At 49.1% G+C, this 15,332-nt stretch overlaps 1 protein-coding gene across 2 annotated transcripts; it reads right to left on the bottom strand.

Moving 5' to 3' along the window:
* Positions 1–310: 310 nt before the first annotated feature.
* Positions 311–11,874, bottom strand: GJA3 (gap junction protein alpha 3). 2 transcript variants are annotated; one of them, XM_043478029.1, is made up of 2 exons: positions 11,719–11,874; positions 311–2,596 (listed from the first exon to the last, which is right to left on the bottom strand). In XM_043478029.1, exon 2 carries the CDS (start codon positions 2,577–2,579, stop codon positions 1,344–1,346), a length of 1,236 nt encoding a protein of 411 aa, XP_043333964.1. In that variant the 5' UTR covers positions 2,580–2,596; positions 11,719–11,874; the 3' UTR covers positions 311–1,343. The 2 variants fall into 2 exon arrangements, with proteins under 2 accessions (XP_043333964.1, XP_043333965.1); XM_043478030.1 differs by lacking the exon at positions 11,719–11,874 and adding an exon at positions 3,265–3,390.
* Positions 11,875–15,332: the final 3,458 nt, after the last annotated feature.

The raw sequence follows: 15,332 nt of genomic DNA, 5'->3' as shown, positions 1-15,332 counted from the left end.
CAGGTGGGACAAGGTACAGTTTTTGGGACAAGGACTGATGAGATGCAGAGGAGGTGCGAGGTAAGGTGTGACAAGCACCGGGCTCAGCATCACCACTGTTCACTGGCTTGTAAACAAGGAGCTACTGGGACCCTGTGCTGTCCTCCAGCCGCGGGTGCACAGAACCCACCTCTGCGGTCAGTGCAGAACAGTGTGGATGCCTCATGGCCCCATCCCAACCAGCACCCATGTAGGCAACCACGACACTGTCACACCTCCAAAAGCAAACAGGCTACCCACAAAGAATGGTCAGGAGACTTGAAGAGTTTTATTTTGTACTGTTAAAAAAATGTAGGTCATGGATTCATCTGTATAAATAAATTTTCTGGCAACAGTGGTTAACTTTTAACCTCCCACTCAAAAACTTCACAACTTCAAGCATTTGAACTGTACTTAGAGATTTCCCAACGCTGGCTTCAGTTGTATAAGGTATATTCTCACAGTAATTAACTGACTCATAAAGTCGAAGAATTTCTTTTAAAGTTCAAATCTTTACTAGTATGTAAAGGACAAATGTGCACTCTCTTGATCAGTATCCATTTTAACAAGACTATTTGCTTCATTTTTCCTGAAAGATAGTAAATGGGGAAAAATAGGCATATCTGTACAATTCAGATCAAAGCACAAAATGCCATTTAAAAAATAAATACCTAAGGCATACTTGTCACACTTTTACTCAGTTTCCTCGGCCATTCAAACTTATCTCAAGGGTCCGCCTCTCACAGGCTCTCCTGCCTGCCCGCCACATCTCTGCCCCTGTTGGGTGGCTGCTTGTCACTTGTCATGAAGGGTGTGGTTTGATGTCCTGGGCTTCAGAGACCTGTCAGAAACTCAGTGACTGTATGGAATCTTTTTTTAGTACGGTTTGGCAAATATCCCAAATATAATTCAACTCTAAGTTAAAGTCTCAAACAGAGATAAGGCTAAGAACTTCTAGACTTGCTGGGCGGTCCAAAGGCTCCGGGGGGCGTAGGGCTGGAAAACCGTTGAGCCCCAACCTGAAGTGATGCAGACCCTCTGTCTTCCCACAGCAGACAGGCACCACAGCCTCCACCCGGCCGCAGCATCTCCGGGAAGGCCGCCCGGCTCCGGCTCGAAGGCTGCTGGGAGAATCTTTGGAGGCCCCCGGCCCCTGTGCCCCCTCCCGTCTCGGATGCGCCCCCCCGCTACCTCACAGCGCTAGGAACAGCAAGCACTGACACACGGACCCGACCCTCGCTCGCCCCCTCCGCCCGCTCCAGCCCCTCCCACCTCCAGGCCGCCACCCGCCGGTGAACGCCCTGGGCCTGGACGCTGGGCCGCCGCTAGATGGCCAAGTCGCCGGCCCTGGCCCGGCCGCCGCTGGACTTACTGGCCTTGCTGGACCGGCCGGGGTCTGCGGGGGGCTCGGGGGGCGCGTGCAGCTCCACGGCCGTCACCGCCCCCTCCCCGTGGCTGTCGCCCGAGCTCCCCGCCGCGCCCTCCGGAAGGGACTGCTGGGGGGCCCCAGCGGGGGTCGCGGCTGCAGGAGGCGTCGACGCGGGCGGGGAGGCCTTCTTGGCCGAAGTCTGCGGCTCAGCCTCGCGGTTGGCCCAGTTCTGCGCCGGCGCGCGCAGGCCCTGGTTGCCACCGCCGCCGGGGGTTCCGGGGGTGTCGGGGGTCCCGGGCAGGGCCGCGGGCGGGGGCGGCTCGGGATAGCCCGGGGCAGACGCCTGCCCCAGGGAGGAGGCGGAGGGCGCGTAGTAGGGCGGGAACCCGATGGTGACGGCGGGCGGGGCGGAGTTGGGGGGCAGGAGGAGGGGGCTCCCCCCCACCAGCTTTGCGGACCCCGCCCTGGAACCAGGGGTGTCCGGGCGGAAGGGGCTGGTCATCCCCTGTTTCAGCTTCTTCCAGCCCAGGTGGTAGATCTCCAGCACGTTGAGGAGTAGGGACAAGCAGGCCACGGCCAGCATGAAGAGGATGAAGATGGTCTTCTCCGTGGGCCGTGAGATGAAGCAGTCCACCGTGTTGGGGCAGGGCCAGCGGTCGCAGCGGTACAGCGGCTTCAGCTGGAAGCCGTACAGGAAGTACTGCCCGGCGATGAAGCCCACCTCGAACAGCGTCTTGAAGATGATGTTGAAGACGTAGGTGCGGAGCAGGGCGCCGGCGATGCGCACCTTGCCGCGGTCGTCGCGCACCGGGGCCGGGCCCTGGTGCCCCTCGGCCGGGCTGGCGGCCTTCGGCGGCTCCTCCTCGCGCTCCTTCCGCTTCTCCTCCATGCGCACCAGGTGCAGCACGTGGCCCAGGTAGATGAGCGTGGGCGTGGACACGAAAATGATCTGCAGCACCCAGAATCGCACATGCGAGATGGGGAAGGCGCGGTCGTAGCACACGTTCTCGCAGCCGGGCTGCTGCGTGTTGCAGGTGAAGTCCGACTGCTCGTCCCCCCACACCTCCTCGGCCGCGGCCCCCAGCACCAGGATCCTGAAGATGAACAGCACCGTCAGCCAGACCTTGCCGATGACAGTGGAGTGCTCCTGGGCGTTCTCTAGGAGTCTCCCCAGGAAGCTCCAGTCGCCCATCGCTTCAGACTGCTAACCTGCAGGGGAACAGGCTCGTTACTAGGCCGGCTGGCCAGGCGAGCCGAGGGCACAGCCCCCGGGCAGCCCTGGGCCCCGATGTGTGTGGGATATGGGGAGCTCTGCTCCCCCTCCCCAGCGGGAGCCCTCCAGGGAAGGTTGTGAGTGTCCATACACCTATGCAGGAGCAGGTGTGTATGTACATGCACATGTTTGTACGTGCACAGGTGTGTGTACATGCCCAGCTGTGCACGTACATGTATACGTGTGTTTGCAGACACAGGTGTGTGTATACGCATACAGGTGTGTATGTACATGTGAAGCACATGTGTGTGTACAGGTGTGTATGTACATGTACAGGTGTGTATGTGTGCAGCACAGGTGTGTTTGTATGTACATGTCCAGGTGTGTGTATGTATATGTATGGGTGCAAGTACAGGTGTGTGTGTGTGTGGATGGATGCAGGAACAGGTGTGAGCATGCCCGGTGTCCCCCTGAGCGGGGTTTGATAACTGTCCCCAGCACCTGTGGCCCTGAGCAGAGGACATGCTGCACTGGTGCCAGCAGGAGGGAGGCAACCGCAGGCCCCAGGAGGGCTGCCTGAGGGAAGCCCCCGCCCCTTCCAGGCCTCCTCTACCGGTGGCTCTCTGGCCCTGGCGCTCTGCACACAGCTGGGCCGATTCCTAACCTGACCGCTGGTGTCGTTCAGAAAGAAGGGCCTTGTGAGGTCTCGGGTGACTGCCGAAGGCCGGCGGGCGATAGGAGGGTCGACTGGTGTAGGGGAGGACAGAAAGGGACACTTCGTGAAAACGGAACAGAGCAGGACTGGTGTGCACGCCCAACCAGGGAGGACGGGCCGGGGGAGCGGGGCGATAGCCTGTCCTTCCCAAAGGAAGGGGCCTGTGTCCCGCGCCCGTGGGGCCGGACTGCGGGCTGCAGTGCTGGGGCGGGGCGGCCGCATGGCCCCGTATCCTGCGGAAGGACCGGCTGGAGGGAGACAGGCCGGAGAGATGGGGGAGGGGGGTCCAACTACAGGGGGAGGGCCTGGGCTGAGCCTGGACGGAGGCAGGGCCCTGGATGGGGGCCGCGGGTGCTCCAGGGAGCGTATGCTCTGAAATCTTGTTTTATCTGTTATCTGTATTACTGTTTTCCCCTGAGTCTTCTGGGAAAAGTGACTTCTAGGAAATTCTAACCTTAGGGGTAGAGGGTCAAGCAGCACCCCCAGCTTCCCCAGACCAGACCCCGCGGGGCAGCAGGTGCGGGGGAGGAGGGGAGCCCGAGGGGCTGGACCCGCGGAGCTGGGACGCTGGCGGGCTTAGGGGGAGCCGGTGACTAAGGCGTCCACTTCGGGAGAAGAAGCAGAGAAGAGGCCCTTTGATCTCACGACGAGGAGGCCACGGATGCCCTTCCAGTGACCCGGCCGCGGGCCAGGCCCGGGGAGCACGTGGGGCGGGTTGGAGACCCCGGGGTGAGAGGGACCTGTCAACCTGGGCCCCGGAGGAGGAGGATGGGCGCTGTGGGCTCCTGTTGCCCGGAGGAGGGAGGGGGAGGGAGGGAGGGAGGGAGGGGGGTGGGGGGAGGGAGGGGGAGGGGGGAGGGAGGGAGGATGGGGGAGGGGTGCGGCAGCTGCAAGGAGATGAGACTCCTCTCCCGAGAGTCAAGAGGGCTTCTTTCAGGCAAGGACAGGCTCAGAGCTGGAGAAGAGTTTGGAACGTGGGAACAGAGCGGTCAAGCCGGGGTGCCCTGGAGAAGCCGGGAGCTGGAGGTGGGTTGGGGGGCTTGAGGAGAGACCGGGCATAACAGGGCTCTCAGAGCGGAGCAAGCCTGCTGGGCTGGGCAAGTGAGGACGGAGCAGAGGAGACCCGGCGGAGATGGGGAGAGGGGTGGGGGTAGAGCTGGGGAGGGGGGTGGGGGTGGGGAGGGGGTGAGGGTGGGACTGCGTGGAGCAGGTCAGAGGTCCAGTGAACGGGAGGCAGGTGGACCACTGCGGTCAGTTACCAGAGCCTGGGCTCTGACTCTGGGTGAGTTGGGAAGGTACTGGCGGGGCGGGGCGGGGCGGGGCGGGGGGGGGGGTGCGGCGTTGAACAGCTGTGATACAATCCCACGTCTTTATGGGACCAGTGGTACTGGTGCTGAGAACTATCTCCGGGACAAGGGTGAAAGCGGAGGGGCGGAGGGTCAGAGGGTGGTGGGGTGGGGGCAGAGGACGAACAGTTTTATTTAGGAACGTTCAGCCTGAAATGTCTATTAGACACGCATTAGAGATCAAGTAATCACGAAACCCTGAGACAACACTGAGGTCCTCTAAGGACTGGGACGGGGGCAGGGCCGGGGGTGGGGAAGGCAGTGCAAAGGGGCTGGAGATCAAGCCAGGTGCTCCAGCATCCAGAGGACCATGAGCTGCCCACCTGGAAATGCAAGTTTTAGTTGAGACTCTAGAATGAACAAGAGCAAAATGTACAATTTGCATTGCACTAGACTCCCTTTTGTAACAGACTGACACTAGAAACACTCCTACTAGGTTTATGAATTGGAGGCAATAGAATGACCAGGCATATTCATTCCGTGTTTTCTTGTGATTTCCTGGAACACCACAAGTAGGATCTGGATACTGACGTGCAAGCCAAACCAGAAAGAGTTCTATGTTTAACTAGTACCATTTGCCAGGGTTTGGCATGGGCAGTAGTGGCCTGGATGCTATTTTTTTGCAATCCCTGACTTGGCACAAAGCTAAAAGGAATTGGTAGGCTGTGAAAAGTGGGTTTGGTATAGTGAAAAGTGGGCTATTCTGGTTATCTTTTTAGCCATTGGAAAGACTGTTTCTTTCGCTTTTTTTCCCCCCACATTTTACATGCCTATTTCCAGCTCTCACACTTAAGACAATAATTTCTATATGCCAAGAGACCTAGCCTATGGCATTACGTACTTGCATGCATGCTGACTCAATGGGCATCACCGACTCAATGGACTTGAGTTTAAGCAAACTCCAGGAGATGGTGAAGGACAGGGAAGCCTGGGGTGCTGCAGTCCATAGGGTCACAAAGAGTCGGACATGACTGAGCAACTGAACAACAACACATGCTAAGCTGCTTCAGTCGTGTCCAACTGTTTGTGACCCTATGGACCGTAGCCTGCCGGGCTCCTCTGTCCATGGGATTCTCCAGGCAAGAATACTGGAGTGGGTTGCCGTGCCCTCCTCCAGGGGATCTTCCCAACCCAGGACTGAGCTTGCGTCTCTTATGTCTCCTGCATTGGCAGGTGGGTTCTTTACCTCTAGCACCACCTTTATCATACTTACCACACCTTTTTATAATTCTGGTCTGACTCTTTAAAGAGGAAATCGAACTGAAAATAAGTTTCTCAAAATAACAAAAGATTCATTCTTCTGCTCTTTGGAGGTGACCCTAACACGTGGCTTTGGAATCCCAAGAGCAAGACGGAAGCCAGGCCTGTAAGAGCCGGCATAGAAAAGATCAACCACAGAGACGAGCATGAAAGAGGAAAAAGCTGAACCTCCAAAGTTTCACACTGACTAACGGGACACTTGTTCTCCAGAAGAAAGGGAATGACGACAGCAAGAGGCAGGACACCCAGCGGCAGTGGCTGCAGACACACTCCACGCCTCAAAGGACAAGTCCTCCAGCTTCATTCTTCATATGTGTCACAACAATCTATTTTTATTTGTTGCATATGAACTTTAGGCAGAACTTGTCAAGTTCCACAAAAATCTGAGACACAGTTTTGATTGGAATTGCATGGAATTCACAGATGAATCAAATTTACCTCTTTACAATCTAGTGCTCCCACTGCTGAGCACTACTGCTCCATAGATGAAGGGCATCTTTATGCCGTTAGGATGCTGACCCAACTGGTCTTACACACCTTTTGTTAGACTTATTCAGAGATAACTTTGTAGTTGTTCTAATTCTTCATTCTAAATAGTTGTTTTCATTATAATTTCTGAATAGTTGTTATCGGTACCTAGGAACCTTATTCAGAGAAGGCAATGGCAACCCACTCCAGTACTCTTGCCTGGAAAATCCCGGGGATGGAGGAGCCTGGTGGGCTGCCACCTATGAGGTTGCACAGAGTCAGACGTGACTGAAGTGACTTAGCAGCAGCAGCAGGAATCTTATTTCTGTATATTGATCTTGTATTCAGCAACCTGGTAGAAAGCCCCTCCTAGATGGACCAGTCAGGAGATTCCTTTGGATTTTCTGTGAAAGATGCACAATCCTATCCTCTTAAGAAGAGATGTGTCTCTTCCTCTTCTAATTTGAATCCCTGTCTTTTCTTTTTCTTGTCTTCTTGCATTGGCTTGGACTTCTGGTACAATGTGGAATGGTGACATTTTCCCTGGTTTCAGCCTGAAAATGATGCTTCTGAAGTTTTATCATTGAGTGTGATGTTTCAACTTGTATCAGGTGGAGAAATTTTCCTTCAGTCTTTGTCTGCTTTATTTTCTAAATCATGAATGAATATTGGATTTGGTGGAATACTTTTTTCTCTGCATCTATGGTGACTTTCAGATGGTAAAGCATCTTCTCGGTCGTGACTTTATTTTTAATATATGATCAAATTAAACTGGCTACAACTTTATTTTAGATTATTGTTTGTTCATACTTGAGATTGATCTTATTGTTTTTTGTACTGTCATTGGATTTTGAAAAAAAAGTTATTTTAAAATTCTCTGTGTAAAAAGCTTGTATAAAAATGTCCAATAGGCTGCACTTGCCCTCTGTGATGGCCCACACTCTGTCTCCGGAGTGTGCTCTCTCTGAATCTGAATAAATCTACTTCTTACCTAAAGAGAAAAAAAAAAATGTCCCATGAAAGCTCTTGGGCCTAAAGTCTTTTTGTTTATTTTGAGTGGTTGGGAGGACTAGCTCACAAATTCAGTCTCATTAGCTGTTATTAACAGAAGTAGGTTTGCTAAAGTCATTTTTGATCATTTATATCTTTTAGAGAATTTTCCAATTCATCCAAGTTTCAAATTTATTGGCATAAAATTATTCATGGTGTTTTCTTATGATGCTAAGACTCCATGATATCTGTAGTTAGATTCCTTTGTTTGGTTCCAAATATTGTTTGAGACTGTTAAAGTATTAGTCTTGTTAGAAGTTTTTCTTTTAATAAAGAATCAATTTTGATATGCAATTTAAGAGTATCCTTGACCTTAGTGTAAAATTACTTCTTATTATATCCAGGGGTTTCCCTTCCTAATTTTAAATGGAAATTTAACTTTTCAATAATCTGAAGCTGTGGCAGGAAATATCACTCTCACCCAGAACTGACTGATTTAGTGAAATTATAAAAAACTAACTTTTCAGCTTCCTTATTAGTAATTCTAAAGCATTTCTAGGTTGTATATTTTACTGTCAAAGAATAAATCTCCAGAAACATGAAACTGTTTTAAATTCATATTTTAATTTCATTATCTTATTTATTCATTAAGAATGTATGAAAACATTTATAAAAGTTCCTGCTATCCATGTATTATTATTATTATTCTCATATCTTCTCTTTCATGGGGGGAATTTAATTACTTATGAATTTGCAAAAAATCATATGTTCCTTAATCTTAATTTGGTGAAGGTAAATATGGGTGACACTATGATTTTTAGGCAAAAGGAAGGACTCACCAGTCTTTGTTTTTGACCTTCTGTAACATACAAACTTAGTGAGAGCTAATTTTAAGTCAAAAGCAATTTAAGCAACTATGTTAAAGAACAAATGTCTTCAAGCTTGTATATTCAAGAATGGCAAAATTAAAAGTACACTTAAGATTTTAGCCACAGCATTTTTTCTTAAAATACTTGAATAAAATAAATATTCCCTTCAGCTACGAGTATCACATCACAGTTCCACAATTAGAGTTCTAATATTAAGCTAGAAAGTTACCAGCTGGTTGTGCTTCAGTTCAGTTGACAGAAAACGTAGATAGTCTGCAGTGAAATTAGAAACATGACTGTCTTCCAAGGCTATTCATGCCACGCTGGGCACCCTCTCCAAGCCCTTCAAACAGTCCCCTGCCCACTGCCTTGTCAGCTCCTCCCGCCCTTTATTAAACCACGTTGCACATTTCTAGAATGAACTCTGCGAAAGACCGAAGAACACCATTAGTAATTTTCACTCACTCAAGTGTTTTATCTAGACATTTTAGTGATGTGTTACTTTTAATGTACTTCAACATTAGCCCTCAAGGTTTTAATAACTGAATAGTGAAAAAAAAAGTGGTCACCCTCATGTCAGTGTACAACCTTCTGAAGGCTGGTTTGGGCCAAGAGTAAATAACAATCAAGAAAACTATAGGGTGTGACAGCTTCCTGTGTTCTGAGCAGCTCATTATGCCTGAAACACAAGGTCAGGATGTCTGAATAGTACACCAGACACTGACCTCATAAATGCAGTTAGAAGGTAATTTCTCTACTTAAATCCCAGTGACACCTTTCAGGAATCTTATTCATAATCCATGAAAGGAACATGGAATCGCAGCATCTTAGAGCTGGAATGACCTTAGAAGTGGCCCTACTGTCATCCTCACTTTGCAGATCAGAAAATGGAGGCCCAGAGAGGTTCTGTGATTTCCCTGAGGTTGCACAGCATGCAGGGCTGAAGTTGGCACAAGAACTCCTGACTTTCTGCTCTGGGTCCCAGTCCACGTGACCTCATGGGATTAAGCACCAGGCACACGGTCCAGATGACAACAGGTGCCTTTTGAGCTGTTTCTACCACACTTTAAAAGAGACGTGTAGAAACACGGGTTAGAGTATGTTTTAGGCTTTGCTCTTTTCTTCCAGTCCAGAATGTCTAAAATTTTCAAATATTTTTGACTGCTAACAACAGCCAGCTACCTCATCATATAAATTGGAATTGTCATTTTAAAGCAAATTCAGGTATTTTCTTTACTCTTGCTTAGTGAACAAAACCTCACAGCCTTATGGCATTTTATTGTTCCATTTATATTACAGACACAAATTATATCTGTCAAAATGTTTTCTATGTTCTGCAGAAATAATAATTTCTATAGTATAAATAGAATTTTCTTATTTGAATCTATTTCTATTAGTACAAAGCAGAACTCTCTTCTCTGTTCTAGAATAAAAGATTCATTTTAAAGCTAAGAGGAAATGGAGTTTCATGAATATATGAGCATTCAGGAGCTAATCATGTGATCCAAGTGAAAAAAATTAAGTGATTTTTACATTAAGCATCATTTATCAATAGTCTATTAACAGGAAACTTAAAGCAAGCCACAAACTTCAAATTAAAGAAAACGTAAGAATGCAGAAACCTTACATGAATCATTAGTGTCACACCTTTGAAGACACAGAGATTCCAAAAAGCAAGCAGCATAGTACTAATCTAGCTCTTGAGATACATCTTCCACCAGTGTGGGAATTAAAAGTAACATGAAAATCTATTGCTATTTTATTGCTTTTAAGAATTACATTGAAATTGCAAAAACATAGTGTTTTTGGAGACATGTGTGTGCTATTTAGGGCCACATGTATTGGATTTTTTGCCCTCTTCAAGTTAGTAAATATTTATCAAATGCTTATTACGTGTGTGGGACTGTGCTACACATGGAGTGACCAAAATAATCCAGACCCAGTCCACCCTCTCATCGAGCGGGAGAGGCAGGCTTGTCAAACCGCTCAAAAGGTAGCACCACATGCGTTACATGGTGCTGGGCATGGCCGTGGTGGGTGGGGAGACCAAACACCGCACAGGGAGAAAGGGGGGTACATTAAGATGGCAACTGAGTTTGGCTGAATTTTTTCCCATACAGACCCTGGGCAACCTCAAAGGCCTTCACACTGTCTAGAATGTTCTGGGAATATTTTAGTACATTACAAAGACTATGTGCTTATTGCTATATTTACGTGCTGTACTAAGGTAAAATCCTAAAGACATGTGTGTCCTACTTATTCTGTAAAAGGTGTGTGTTCAAGTAATGGTAACAAGTGAAAGGCAAATTAGATTTAAATTCTTGACTCGTGTGAGACTGTGTAAAATGGCTGTGACTATAATTATTTTATAGTTTCAAATGCGCAGGGTAAAAGTTACCTTAGTTAAGAAAATGAACACAAAATGTAAGAACATTCAAAGAAATTATGTCAAAATTCTCTTTCTCGTTGGCCAACAATGAAATTCTGTTACACGCCATTATTATCAGGCAGCTTTAAGCCAATTAGCATTTGCTGGTTGACACGAACAGCATTGTCTAATCTGTTACAGTTGTAAAGTTTCTGTGAATTACTTTTCACTACAAAACACGTGCACTGCCCTCAACAGATGCTTATCTCGGCAAGAACCAAACTGCTGAACCAGTGGAATCAGCGCCAGATTAGCTGAGGTTTACTTTGAATACACTGACCTTTGGGAAATAAGTCCGTTTTCCACTCTAATCTTTTAATGTCTGATTTGCAATACATTTCCCAGCACACGGAGGGCCTGCCAGCGAAGTGAAGCCCATGTCATAAACCATCATTTTGAATTCTTGGGTGATTAAAAACCAAAGCGCCATCCACTCCCCTGCTGTTTGCATATGAACATTTTTAAATGGCACATTTGGGCGAAACCTTGATGAAGCAAACCCTGTCGGACTGCCCTGGTTGCTGAAGTCCATGTCGCAGCTGCTCTGGACCGAGGGGTCTGCCCACCGGGATGAAAGGGTCTCACCCGGCCTGACAGCGAGCACGTGCCCGCGCCCTCAGCCCCAGAGCGCGGCCGTAAGAGCGCAGAGGCGGGACCAGTCCACTCTCCGCAAATTCTGCTGAAACCCGCCGCCACGCGCACACGAGGCAAGAAACGAGGCCGAGGCGCTCAGAGCCAGTCTGTCTTTAAAAAAACTTTGAGAGAGTTTCTTAAAGGAGCGCAGGCGAGCCAAAACCTTGGGGAAGAGCGGCGCGCCCAGCGGGAGCGCCGGCGCCCACAGGGTCTCTGGGCAGGTCCGGGGCCCCTCAGGGGCGCAGCCCAGGGAAAGGTCTGAAGCCATCCCCGGCCACACCCCACACCCCGAAAAAGCCATAGTCGCGCCGAGCTCCAGAGGTCCCCAGGAGTGCCCGAGCCGCGCCGACCGGCCCGCTGTTCCCAAACTTGCCCGCACCCCCAAGGGTCGCCCCCAGTCCGCGCTTACCCGCCGCGCCGACCCGGTCGCTCCTCCCGCGGGCAGGTCTCGGGCCGCTCTGCCGGACACCCCGTCTCCGTGCGCTCGGCTCGACGCGTGCGCCCGGCCACCCGGGCTCCCCGCCCCGGCGCCATCCCCGTGCCCCGCGCTGCGCCCCGCGCCCGGGCCCCGCGCCCCGCCCCGCGCCCCGCCCCATCCCCCGCCCACACCCCACATCCCACACTCGCACCCCCCATCCTGCACCCCGCGCCAGGGCCCCGCGCCCCGCCCCGCCGGGTCCCGCCCACATCACTCGTCCCACGCTCGCACCCCGCATCCCGCTTCCCGCCCCTAGTTCACACGCAGAACTCCCGCATTCCACACTCGCATCCTCCCGCTTCTCCCCGGCCAAGCTGTGGCTCCACGTCCCGCACCCCCCACCCCGCACCTCCCGCCCGCTCGCTTAGGGCAGTAGGGGTGCGGGTGTGGGACGTGAATGCGGAGTGCAGGCTCCACGCAGGGTGCGGGGTGCCCGGTCGCAGCGGCCCACGCTGTCGCGGGGGCAGTAGTGGTGCTGGCCGGGGGCTATAAATAGCGCAGCGAGCCTGGCGCGCGTCAGACACACTTAATTCAGTCCAGGGCCCTGGGATTCTTTTTTTTTTTTTTGGAAAGTAATTAGCCTCCAACTAATAAAAATAAAAAAAAAAAAAAAAAAAGAACAACTGAGTCTCTGGTTGCTTCCAAGGTTGCTTGATTAGCGCTCAGATCTGCCGAGCAAGCTGCGCGCCCCGCAGAGTTTACCTGTTCAGGTGGGATCTGAACTTGAGGGCAACCCACGGGAAAGAAAGCTACGCTGGTTAAAGACTCGTCTAAAACACCTTCCCTTGTAGAATTTGGACGTATGTGTGTGTGTGTTTGTGTGTGTGTGTGTGTTTAGTAAGTGATGGTTACCTGGACCTAGGTGTTTTGGTTGTTAGGGCTTTTGGGGTTGTTGTTTTTTTTTTTTTTTTTTGGTTTTTAGGTTTTGTTTTTAAATAGAGAAATATTACTATAGAAGGCTTCCCTGGTGGCCCATACAGTAAATAATCTGCCTGCAATGCATGAGACCGGAGTTCCATCCCTGGGCCAGAAAGATCCCCTGGAGGAGGGCATGGCAACCCACTCCAGTATTCTTGCCTGGAGAATCCCAAGGACCGAGGAGCCTGGCAGGCAACAATCCATGGAGTCACAAAAAGTCGGACACGACTGAGTGACCAACACACACACACACATACACAATAGGTCTTCAGATATTTTCTCACTTTTTAATTCTCTCTGAGAAGTGCAAGAATAGTTTTATTTTTTCTTGATCATAGAACTAAAATTTCTTAATATTTATAGCCTCTTTGCCGAACACTTATTGGTATCCCACGGCTAAAATATGTAAATACAACACTGCAATGATTTAAAACTTTTAATTAAAAATGCAGATTTAAAATGGTATTGTGTCACTCAAATACTTGCGCACCATGTCATAGCAACCTGATTCACAATCGCCAAAAGGTGGGGACAACTCCATGAATGGCTTAAAAAATGTGCTTCTATGCAGAATGAAATATTATCCACCCTAAAAAGGGGAGGAGATTCTGACACAGGCTGCCACACAGATGACTCTTGAGGACATGATGTTAAGTGAAGTCAACAGTCACAAAATACCGTATAATTCCACTTATGAAGTATCTAAAGTTGTCAGAAAGTAGGGTGGTGGGTGCAGGGGCAGGGCTGGATGGGAGTTAGTGTTTAGTGGGAACAGTTTCAGTTTGAGAAGATGAAGTTACGATGGTGGTGCAGAGCAGTTCGAATGTACTAACAGAGAACTGAACGATTAAAGTGGCTAAAATGGTAAATTTTATATCATGTAGGTTTTACTACAATAAAAAATTTCAGTGACATTGTGTAAAGACTACCAAAATTAGGAACCAGTGGCTTCTTTGCACGTATATTCTCTACCTAGACAACTAAGATGTTAATCGTATGGTTTCAGTTTTAGGTGTAAAGACTGCCCATTTGGTTTCAAGAGAGATTGTGGTTAGAATAATTTCAGGGAAAAATACATATATATACAAATACATACGCATATGCCAACCTGCTTAGAGCTGAATCCTCAACCGATAGACCCCATTTCCACATGCGAGTAATATGTGTATCTGAAAAAAGCGTGCAGTGAAGACAGCCCGGAGACCCACGCTCGTGGTCCCTGGAAGGCATCGCCCACTCTGGTCCTTCCCGGAGACCTCAAAGATGCGCTCGCCTCTGCTGCCTTCTGGCGGTCAAAGCCGGAACTAACCTTCAGGGCCTGTGTTGAATCTGGGTGCATCTGCGTTTTGTATACAAAGAGAAGTTCAACAAATACTCCTTCAATATAGATGTCCTTCCTGAATACGATGGCCCAGAGTAAACACAGTAACCCTGCTGTAATCGTGGATAGCAGAATTTTTTGGTGCTTTTCTTTAAATAGCCAGATTTAAGGTTCATAAAAAGTTGTTACTTGGTTTTTTCCTTTTAGTTTAAAATTCATTACATACTTATACTAATAGGTGATGCATGGTATTTTAGTTACTTGTGAGGTGTACATATCTTCTATGGTACTTTTGAAAATTAATTCAACTACTATTTTTATAAAACATCCGCTCATTCAAGGCCACGGATGAGTGCTGGAAGAGGTGTGAAGATCCCCACTTTCTCCACTCAAAGAATTTCTTGTGCTGAGCTCTGGGCCCTATCCTGCCCACTGGAGGAATTTGCAGCCTATTCTGAATTGCTGTTGTTGTTTTGTTGGTAAATTGTGTCTGACTCTGTGACCTCATGGACCGTAGCCCGCCAGACTCCTCTGTCCATGGGATTCTCCAGGTAAGAATACTGGAGTTGGTGGCCACGTTCTCCTCCAGGGGATCTTCCTGACTCAGGGATCGAAGCCGTGTCTCCTGCATTGGCAGGTGGATTCTTTACCACTGAAAGAACCAGGGAAGCCATGGAAAACAGTGTGGAAGTTCTTTAAAAAATAAAACAAAATAGACTTACCATATGATTCAATAATCCCACGTTTGGGAATTACCAAAAAAATTGAAAGCAGGGTCTCAAGGAGATGTTTGTACACTAGTGTTCACAGCAGTGTTAGTCACAGTGGCTTTAAGGCAGAGGGAACCCAGTGTCCACTGACAGATGAATGGATTAGCAAAATGCAGTCCATGCATAGAGCGGAACATAATTCAGAATTCAAAATGTGGTCCATGCATACAGTGGAGCATAACTCAGAATTCAAAAGGGAGGAAGTTCTGATGCAGGTTGCACGTGGATGAATTTTGAGAACATTACGCTAAGTGAAATAAGCCAGTCACAAAAAGACAAATACTGAGTGATTCCTCACAAAGGAGGCCCCTAGATTAGTCAGATTCAAGGAGACAGAAAGTAGGATGGGTGAGGGCAGGGAGGGAGGTGGGGAGCTGGTGCTTAAATGGGTGGGGCAGAGCTTCAGTTTTGCAAGATAGAATTCTGGGGACAGATGGTAGTGGTAATTGCACAACATTTTGAATGTATTAAAACAATTTAATTGCACACTTAGAAATATTTACAATGATACATTTTATGTTATGTGTTTTTTACCA

The sequence above is a fragment of the Cervus canadensis genome, chromosome 9 (genome assembly GCF_019320065.1).
Source record: "Cervus canadensis isolate Bull #8, Minnesota chromosome 9, ASM1932006v1, whole genome shotgun sequence".
NCBI lineage: Eukaryota > Metazoa > Chordata > Mammalia > Artiodactyla > Cervidae > Cervus > Cervus canadensis.
Note: the sequence above shows the minus strand (reverse complement) of the source record. Positions and strands in the feature narration are given on the sequence as shown.

Coding starts and splice junctions, on each gene's coding strand:
- GJA3 (XM_043478029.1), bottom strand. CDS start 2,579: ATGGGCGACTGGAGCTTCCTGGGGAGACTCCTAGAGAACGCCCAGGAG.